Source organism: Sinocyclocheilus anshuiensis, unplaced genomic scaffold, assembly GCF_001515605.1.
Source record: "Sinocyclocheilus anshuiensis isolate Anshui unplaced genomic scaffold, SAMN03320099.WGS_v1.1 scaffold960, whole genome shotgun sequence".
Taxonomy (NCBI): Eukaryota; Metazoa; Chordata; class Actinopteri; order Cypriniformes; family Cyprinidae; genus Sinocyclocheilus; species Sinocyclocheilus anshuiensis.
Window position 1 is genome coordinate 452,356 of NW_015549635.1, and position 10,645 is coordinate 463,000.

The window sequence follows — 10,645 nt, forward strand, 5'->3', positions numbered from 1 at the left end:
TCATTCTGTTACACTGTGGAAGCTTCTGTCACGAAAACAAATTCCTCGTATGTGTAAACATACCTGGCAATAAAGCTCATGAAGGAGGCCAAGGACTCATTCATCTTGCCAGTAGAGGTGCTGCTTTCAGGCTCCAGTTTATTCAGAGGTTCCTGGTTGGACCCAAAGACCTTGTCTGGAAACCTTTAGCCAGAACTATTTTGTCCAGAGGTGGGAATTTGGGTCTTACGGAGTCCTTATTTTTAATGGACCTAAGTACTCATAAACTGAATAACCTGCCAAAGTTCTATCAAGGACTTTTTACTATTTGGGGGATGTTTCATAAGCAGAGATCAACGGACAGTGAATCTCCATTATGGCTGTTGAAAGAGCCTGTAGTGCATGGGACACGTTTTAATGTAGAGGATACAACAGGACATTTCATGATGCAGTTGTTCGTTTCAGCTGGGACTGTCACACTGGGACATGTGGTCAATTTATGTGGACCCAATTTTCTCAATGCTGCAAGTCTAGCCTCTCATGTGGGAGTTAGTTCCATTAGGGTCATAGATCAACTGCTCAGTACTTGGAAATGCAAACTCACAAAGACTGAACTCTCTTTACTAACTGACTACTGCAACGGTTTCTGTCAAAAAAATGTTGATGTTTCTTTTCCTGCTATGACTCTTTTCCCCAATTTTAAAGAATGTACTGGTCAATTCTTAGAGTCTGAAAGTTTTTTTACCAACAATTTGAAGGATATGGGAGGAAAAGTTATGTATGAGCTGTTTGTTAAAGTGTTAAATAAAAGAAAACTAAATGGTAGAGCTGATACTCCTTGGAGAGCTCATTTTGGAGTTGGTAATGAGATCAAACCTGTGTGGAGAGCGTTGTACAAACCACCGTTGACAAAGAGAGTAGGGGACTTGCAATGGAGGATACTGCATGGTGTTGTGGCAGTTAATGCTTTTATTTCAATTGTCAATCCCAATGTAAGTGCTGATTGTCCTTTCTGTGTACAGAGGGAAACCATTTTTCACTGTTTTGTAGATTGTGGCAGACTGAGTGCTTTTTTTCATTTGTTACAAAGAATGTTTACAATGTTTGGGGAAAGTTTTTCTAAACAAATGTTTATTCTTGGTTTTAAATATTGTCAAAAGTGGAGAGTGAAATGTCAATTGTTTAATTTTGTACTGGGCCAAGCAAAAATGGCTATCTATGTGAGCAGAAGAAATAAGATAGAAGAGTCTTCAGATTGTGATGTAAATACAATTTTTGTCAGATTGTTGAAAGCCAGACTGAAAATTGATTTTGACTTTTATAAGTCTACAAATAATATAGAAGAATTTAGAAATATGTGGTGTCTTAAAAATGTGCTATGTTTTGTTGAAGAAAATGTGCTGTTTTTTGGGTTGATGTTGAGTTAATTTAGTGGTTTGGTTCTTTGGCTTGAGTGTGATTTTGTCTAAAAAGCAATAAAGAGGTTTTTGGACTCTCTCTCTCTCTCTCTCTCTCTCTCTCTCTCTCTCTCTCTCTCTCTCTCTTTTTTTATAAACAAATTTTCTGATCTCTGTTCAGGGACAAATTGTGGTGAGTCCAAAAATGGACTAACACAACTTTTGGGTTAAAAATTTAATTAAAAAATGTAACCCAACGGTTGGGTTAGTCCATATTTGACCCAAAGTTGGGTTGAAACAACCCAGCATTTTTAAGAGTGTACTGTTATTGTATTTATTATTATTAGTTTGAATTCTCTTTTTTATATTTTTAGTTTTCTTTTTTATTTTATTTTGTTTTAGTCATTTTGTTATGTGCTTTTGGGTTTTATATTTAACTTTTTTTTTGTTTCAGTTTTAGTAATTTTAGTACTTCAACTTTCAACTTTCCGTTTTCATTTTAGTTTTTTAGGTTTAAGTTTATTTCAGCTTTATTTCAATTAAGTAAAGTGATTTTTAATATTTTTAGTTTTAGATTAGTAGTTTTAGTAGTTTTAGTTAACAATAACAACTTGACATCAAATTATAGCATTAGAAAGCTTAAATTCACTTGTAGCATTTAAAATGATTGATTTACATTTTTTATTTAGTCAAAATAATAAAGAATTTTAATATCACCCATTTGTAAGTTATCGGCCATAAAATAAAAATAATTAACTTATTAGTATTGACAGAATTTTAAGACCTGCAATCTTTAGTATTACTTATTTTCTGTGTCCTACAGTTGCTGTAGGCTATTTCTCCTTTACTGCATCTCTGTCTGTGTGTGTGTGTGTGTGTGTGTGTGTGTGTGTGTGTGTGTGCTAGGTTAATAAATCCACACAAACCATCAGATGACAACAGCGTAAGTGATTCAGCTGTACCGGGTCTTCTCTCTTTGACTTCCGTTTCACATCGACGCATCTAGAGCTGCTGCACGCTGCGATAGAAGACTTTAGCTCGCGTTTCAGGACAGTTTGACTAAATAATGTTTTGTTGAATAACTTTTAATGTTAATTTACAGTTTATTCAATTTCTGTAGCCTATTTAAAACACGTTCATAATTTAGAAAATGTAGTTAATACTTGCATCATTAATGATTTATTTTATCCACCCGCGACCCACCCGCAAATAATCAGAATGCATTTTTTTATTACCCGACCCACCCGATCCGCGGATTATCCGCAGCGCCCGCGGATATAACCGCCATCCGCGCATCACTAACCCACACATTACTTATACATTACACCACAGAACAACATCTACTGCTTGTTCATTTTGTACGGTAGAGGATTTAAAGTGAGGCGGGAGGAAAGCTATCAAGAGAGAACAAAAGTGTTGAACTGGAAAAATGGCCCGACAGGAACATTAAAGGCAGAAATAATAGAATAAAAGGAGAGATGCACTTACCTGTACAACCATTACAGTAGAGATAGAGGAAGAGAGGTATGTCCTACTTATGTCAGATCTCTGTCTAAGAGAGCAGGTTAGACGAGCTGGCAGGGAAAGACATAGCGAGACAGAGAAAGAGAGAGAGAGCAAGTGTTGATCAAATCACAGTGATATTGTAATAGAATAATCCATGTTTGAGTTTCACCAGCGAGCTTTTCAACAGACATTTTCAAAGAGGGAAACAGCAGTGTACTCGCAACATCTCCAACCTTCAAATGTATTGATTAGTAATAAATATGCTGGGACACAACCAGAGACTCTTGGTGTCACTGACTCCTTCTGGCTTTCTTTTATTATTCTCAATAGACACCTTCTAAAATGTTTCATCTCTTTCTGAAAGACATATATCTTGATTTTTATAGTCCATAATTGAAAGTGGAGTTTCACTTATGTATCTATTGTTATTAATAACAAATTATATATTATTTATTTAAATTAAATTATACATTATTTGATATTTATTACTAAAATTATATTTTTTAAAGTCACTAATTTTAATTTTAAATTATTTACTATGGAATATTTTACATAAATGATGTAAAGAAATTCATAGGCACTTTTGCTTGTCTGTAAAACTAATTTCAAACATTTAAACACAAGCTTATAGATCAAAAAGGTCTTTAAGAACATATGAAAAATTATGTATTCTGTATGTCACTGTATGAACCTTTGAATTTTGTCAGAGATCACTTTTTTACACATCTTTTACAATATCATCTGCAAAAATGTAATATATATTGCGGATAACATTTAGAATAACAGACATTGAAACTATAAAATAAGTGTGTGTGCACATACATTTTAAACTTTACCAGTGCATTTCAATAGGCTCTAAAGTAAAGCTGAACATTTTTAAATCGTGATCAATATCTGTCAGTGTTTCCATTGAGAACTGCAGTGTTCAGTAAATGTCTTTAAATTGCCTGTAATTTCATGTAATAAAGCTCATTCACCCATCAGCACATGCAGATAAGTTTTCTCTGAAACTTTTTTCTCATTTCTCAGTATAGAACTAGCGAATCCTAAAAGTAAATTCATGTGGGTTCCAATCACAGGCTTGAACAGGATGCTGTGTTTTTTCTGGTTCACCAGTCAGTGATGCTTCTCTCTTGTCAACAGTCCAGACAGCGGTACTCTTCACAGCGCTTCTCTGTAATCTAAATGAGAGGAGAATGGAGATAGGTTTAATGAAGCTCGTCCAGTCAAGCGGCCCGCCATTCAGATTCCCTCAGAATTCACTGCCAATTAAATGGGGCTTGCTGGATGAGGGGAAGTATATGGAGAAAGGGGAGACAGGGACTTAACGAGGTTAAATTAGGACACCCTCTCCACGCACTCACACATTCCCACAACGACTGCCAGGAGAGTCCAGTCTATTATTGTTGGTCTCGCCATTATCCTGAAATAAACAAGAGTGAGCATGCAAGGGAGAAAGAGAAGAGAGAAAGTGGGGGGGAAAGAATGAGGGTGAAAAATAATGAGAAAGAAAAGAATTGAAAAATGAGGCCTTCATATGTGCTTTTTTGTGATAGTTCCTGTGTGGTTTGATTCGGGTGTGTGTTAAAGTGCATGGTTGTTATTCACGGTTGAACAACTTCTGCGTGACTAGATCTCAGTAATTGATCCTCTTTAAATAAAAACAAATCAAGTCAGCTCAAAGCATGCTATTTTGGAAGCCCTTTAAGAAGGCAAGGAGAGAGAGAGAGAAGTGCTGAGACGAGTACCGAGTAATAGCATGAGAAAGATTTAAAAGGTTTAGTGTACCCTAGTTGTTGTTTTTTGGCAGGGCTGTCCAAACTCGGTCCTGGAGGGCCGGTGTCCTGCAGAGTTTAGCTCCAACTTGCCTCAACACACCTGACTGGAAGTTTCTATGCCTAGTAAGAGCTTGATTAGCTGGTTCAGGTGTGTTTAATTAGGGTTGGAGCTAAACTCTGCAGGACACCGGCCCTCCAGGACCGAGTTTGGACACCCCTGCCATATGGTATCTTTTTGTGTAGTATTGATTGAAATTTAAGCCATTATTCATTAATAATCTGCCTTTTAAGTGAGCACTTAACTCAGTAACTGTTGCTAGAGTTCAAAGATTCTCAAATGAACACCTCAGTGGTTGGTAAGATTATCGGTGAATAACTTACATTTCAGGTCCATTTATCACAAAGTTATTGCATGACTTGTATAGAATTATTATATAGTGTACAAGTCATATAGACTAATTTTATAGGGCATTTTTTGTCCTTTTGGAGCTTGACAGACATGAAGCTTGACAAAAGAACTGTGTGGGAAAAGAGAAGTGTGAAAATTCTCCTTGTATGCTCCACAGAAAAATATAAAAGCATATGAGTGAATAAATTATGACAGAATTTTTAATATTGGGGTGATGTGTGTTTATAAATAGAGAGAAGAAGGGGGAGGATGTGGTGAATACTGAAAAATGAAAATGTGGGAAAAACAAAAGTGAAAACAAGTGTACAGAAAGAAGTGATGGCGTTCATAAGTCCTATAGTAGGAGATCATAAATAAGATGAATAGATCTCTTGTTTCTGTGGATGTATGAGGAGGCCGTGGGGATGAAAAGATAGGGAGGTCTTTGTTTCAGAGAAAAACGCTTCTCTCTCTTCTTCACTGTATTTGACCCCCTCCCTCTCTCTTCTGTATCAAGAATGTTATTGGGAATTCTTCTGTCTTGAATCCAGACAAACTGAGATCACATGCAAACAGTGCTGCTGTGCTTAAATGAGTGTAGGTGAATAGTTCACCCCAAAATGAAAATTCCATCATTTTCCATTGACATTCACTAGTCAATGTCTAGTTTAGTTGTATAGAAAAGAACAGCTTGAATGGCATAAGGGTGAAGAAATGATGCTAGAATTTTCTTTTGGGCTTTTGCACATGTGAAATAAAAAGGTGCATGTGTGTTGTCTGCATATGTGCATTTAAAGACAGCATGAAGTATTCATAACCCCTACTGCAGAGTCGATGTACATTAGAGCAATATTTTTCTCTGTCTTATCCTACCGAGTGCTCTTTACAATATTGATCCATGTGTAAGAGAGACAGTCTGACTGCAGCCTGTAGTTTAAATGTTGATCGTCAGTTTCTCAAATGCCCTGTTTTCTGGTCCTTCAGACCTCCTCCACCCCACCAAAAGCTCCCTCCTGTAATCTCTCTCTCCTCTTGTGCTCTTCTCCATTCTTTCAATCGTGTGTTGTATCTTTTTAATTCAGTATAACGATGAGACTGAAGAAAATCAGGGTTGATTTCCACAGCTGTAATAGTGTAATAGCATTGCGGTTTTTATAACCAGGAAAAGTAACTCTTGCTTTACTGCAAAAACAGCAACAATCTCAGGTAGTCCTCTAAAAAGGTATGACCAAATATGGTACCATATCGTATTATAAATATCGTATTATAAAAAAAAATATCTATCTATCTATCTATCTATCTATCTATCTAATGTTTTGGTGGTTGGAGGAAAAAGTTATCTATCCATCATAAACTTCTGATGTTTGAAAACGTGTATTGTATTGCAGTTCCTATATCTAATACCCTCAGAAGTAACTTTTTTATATATATATTATTTACTCTCCAAAGCCATTTTTACCTGCATTTATTGTTTGATGGCTGTTAATTTTGGACCCTGCGCATGCACATGCACCCAGAGGCGCGGCATTCAAACACTCAATCAGTACCGTAGATCTGTGTTCATCATGATTCATTTCCAACCTGTTTTTTCCTCACTGCCTCTCTCTAACCCTTTTAATAGATTCATTTCAAGTCTCAATGTGTTCTGTCTTATAACCACCAAAACATCCTGTTCTTTTATTTTGCCCCCTGGTGTCCTCGCGTCCTCACATTCAAACACTGCAAACATACCGTAAAACGGGTGTACAAAGGGAGGACGAGTAGGTCTGCAAGCACACTGTGAGATGGAGAGAGAGAAAGAAACACATGGAGATTAGAAGGGAGGAAACAGGGGCCGATATTGAGGAAAAGTAGGAGAGGGCGTGAAAGGGAACGATCTAAAAAAACAAAAAAAACAAAGGAACATGCATACTCAGATAGAGAGGCCCACAGGAGCTTGCTGCTCACCTCTGATCCTCTCATGCAGAACGGAGACAATGGTGTGATTAGAAACAAACTTGTGTTTACTGCTCAGTGCGTTCGCATGTGTGTGGGTGAACCCACAAACACGCACACATTCTGCCATTATGTCCCTCTGATGGATCTCTTGTGTGAACTTAATTAGCTCTGAATCCATTAGACACAGCCACATAGACAATTCCTTCCTCTATTCTCCTGTCACCCGCATCCAATTAAACTGGTGCTAAAACACAATGGCATATTTCTCACTTGAGACAACTCGGCCCGATAGGCTGGCTACCAAATGCCATCATAGCTAGCACTTGTAAATTTGTATTCACTAGAGCAAATTCCAAAAACTTGTGATTTTGAACATATAAATGTGAAATGTATCCTTTTTTGTGAGTTAATTTGGTTTTGTATACAAATTTGATTGACAGACCATGACTGACAGTACAAAAGACTCCATTAGTATGTATTATGTTGGCTTGACAAAGTTTTTTATAGACCTCATGGACAGAGCAGAATGATAGATGGACCGATAGATAGAACGACAGATAGATAGAATGATATATAGAAAGAAAGAAAGAAAACAGACAGACTGACTATAGATAGATAGATAGATAGATAGATAGTTTAACTGATCTATCTATCTATCTCTCTGTTGTTTTGTCATTCTACTGTATCATTCTATCCATCATATCTATCATTCGTTTTATCTATTGTTCGACCTGTTGTTCGTTCTATCTATCGTTTGGTCTGTCTATATTCTGTCTATCATTCATTGTATCTAACGATCGTTCATTTGTTCTATTGTTTGTTCTATCATTCTGCCGTTCTGTCTTTAGTTCTAGCTCTCGTTTTTTCTATTACTCTATTTATCAGTCTGCTTAACTTTTTTCCAACCACCAAAATAATATGAGCAACAAAATGTCTTCAATTAATTGAATTTAAAATTTAATTGAATTTTATTATTCTTTGGTCTTAAAGGGATAGTTCACTCAGAAATATTCACCCAAAAATATTCTGTCATCATTGGTAACCAAACATTTGACGGTAGCCATTGACTTCCATAGTATTTTTTTCCACTATGGAGTAAATTCTGTAGTTCTGTAATTTTCATTTTTGTGTGAACTATCACTTTAATGACAATACAGTTTCAGGAAGTATTTTCCATTGGCAGGTTTGATGACAGAGTTCATTTTGGAGCCTGTGTGCATTTTGGAATATTGTTCTGGTTTGACCATGATTGAAACTAATTTGTGGATCACGTGACACTTGGAATCGCACATTTCGAAAATGTGTGTTCATGTCACAGCATCTGTGTGTCTGTCTAGTCATGTATGACAGTATTTGTCTGTATGTGTTTTATGGATGAATAAGGTAGTAATCCTTCTTGACTGACCGTCTGTTTGATGCTCTAATCTAGTAACGCTTTGGATACATTTGTTTTTGTGTGTGTTGGCTCCTGCATCTTGGAGCACCTGACTTTATCAGTTATCTGCTTTAATGAAATCGACTGAGATTCAGATGGTGATTGAAGGTGTCAAGGGGTTAGAAAAGTGAAAGTATGTGTGTCTGTATAATAGATCTCCATGGCAACAGTCAATGGGAGCAAGTCACATTGATGGAATGGCCTCTGCTGGGTAGATGGGGAAATCAAATTGAGGCAGTTACTATAGCGACGCTTCATTGCAGCTGTCTCTGCATATGTTTCGGTGTGTGAGTGTGTGTATGTGTTGTTATATCTTGAAGAGTAATAGCTTATTGGTGTCTAAAGTGACCTAACGTCTAGCTATTTACTCTCAAACAAAGGATCCAACCATCACCCTCAGATAAAAATAAATAAATAAAATGTGTAGTTTCACAAAGTGACTCATATCATTTATTCTTTCTGTAGCTCTCACTTACACAACACTCTCTTTCCCCTCATTTTGACTTTTTTTAGACATTCGTGACCGCAGGAAGAAACCAGTCATGCTGTTCATTCACGGCGGCTCTTATATGGAAGGAACCGGAAACATGTTTCATGCCAGTGTTCTTGCGGCATATGGGAACGTCATTGTAGTCACCATGAACTATAGGCTGGGAGTTCTGGGTAAGTGTACTTCATTTATTTTCCCCATTAACTCTTCATGCAGGTCTGAAATCGCAGGAGGCACAGAAGCTGCTCCATATGGCAGATCAGTTAGCAGTGATCTACAATCTGAAGGCTGTTCTGACTCATCAGGTTATTTTATTTTTAATTTTTTTTATTTTAGGCCTTTATGCTACTTTTTTATATCATGTTTATGCACAGCTTTGGGATTCATTTATTTTATTTATTTTATTTCAGTTATTTCTTTTTAGTGAGTCAGTTAATTTGAACTGTTCATTTGGACATTTGGACTGTTCATGTAAATCAAGTGCTTCACGTTTTGTTCATGTAGTTAATGTACATCAAGCAAAGGTTTTTGTCTGAACGAACCAATTTACTGATTCATTTGAGGAAGTTTTACTGCTTTGTTTATGTGAACATTATGTCAATGACTAGAATTTATAAGGAAAAGAGGGAATGAGATGAGGGAATACTGATTTAAACTCAGTATTAAGGGCATGTGCATTAACTGCCAGGCAACATTCCGACTACACAGCTCTAATGTAGGGTCACTTTTAGCAGGTCTGGTCAAAATAGTTAACTTTTAGTTAATGGTTAAATCTGGCTGAATTGAGCCATTGATTTTTCTACAGAAAAGAGCAGCAGATCCCACAGTGCTCCAATTACAGGCTATAGGTCAATTTCTGCTTAACTGTTCTTATTATATAAAAGTCGCTTATATGAAAGTGAATCCTGGATCAGAATAACTCCCCAGGGAAGCTACCTGCTATTGTCATTAGACTGAGTTTCTTCATTAGTTTTGACCGCAAAGCTGAATATTCATAGTTCAGAAGTGTGCAAGTTTCTTAGGGGTAATATGAGGTCTTATGAAAGCGTTTTTGAATTAAACTGCTAAATCCTTTCTCATTTCCTCTCTCTTTCTCTCTTTTATTATTTTACAAGTCTGAAATATTGAAGAGTGATATATTCATGCAGATTAGCTTTGGCTCTGACAGGTTTATTGGGCCACAGCAGTTAGAAATATATTTTTCCATTTCTTACTTTAACTGCGGCACTGCCCAGAGCGGGGATAAGGCGGCCTTTAGATTTGCACTTAATAAAAAAAAAAAAATGACAAGGAAATAAAAAAGAAAGGCGCTTGAGATGTTCAAAGCTTTACTGCTAAACTGCAGAATAGCTGGTGCCAGTTTGAATTCGTAATACTTGTAATATATAACATACACACAAATACAGCTGAAGGGCTGAGGCTGAGTCAGATGGTTCTAAGGCCCTGGGTGTGGTGCTTTCTCTGGCATATTAGCGCGTTACGTACTTGGCTCTGGAGCTTAGTGCAGATAGTGAAGCTTAGAAATGTCAGCCTCTCAGCTCAGTTCTTCCTGCCATGCAAAAGAGAGTGCTCATGTTTGTTTGTGAATGCACTAGTAGTCTCTCACTACCTGTTTGTCTTCTCATAGACTCAAGACTTTCCCCTCTAGATATAATGCAAAGCACAAGTAATTTAAATTGATGCAGAGAGAGAGAGAGAGAGAGAGAGTGTGTGTGTGTGTGTGTGTGTGTACCT

The 10,645-nt window shown here is 36.8% G+C and overlaps 1 protein-coding gene across 4 annotated transcripts in view; it reads left to right on the forward strand.

Moving 5' to 3' along the window:
* LOC107659731 (neuroligin-2-like) overlaps nt 1-10,645 on the forward strand; it is a 188,474-nt gene that overhangs the window by 109,185 nt on the left and 68,644 nt on the right. For all 4 annotated transcript variants that reach the window (XM_016448758.1, XM_016448759.1, XM_016448757.1 and 1 more), the window contains one exon: nt 8,935-9,084. In XM_016448758.1, the coding sequence (XP_016304244.1) occupies nt 8,935-9,084 (150 nt within the window). The remainder of the gene's footprint in view (nt 1-8,934; nt 9,085-10,645) is intronic.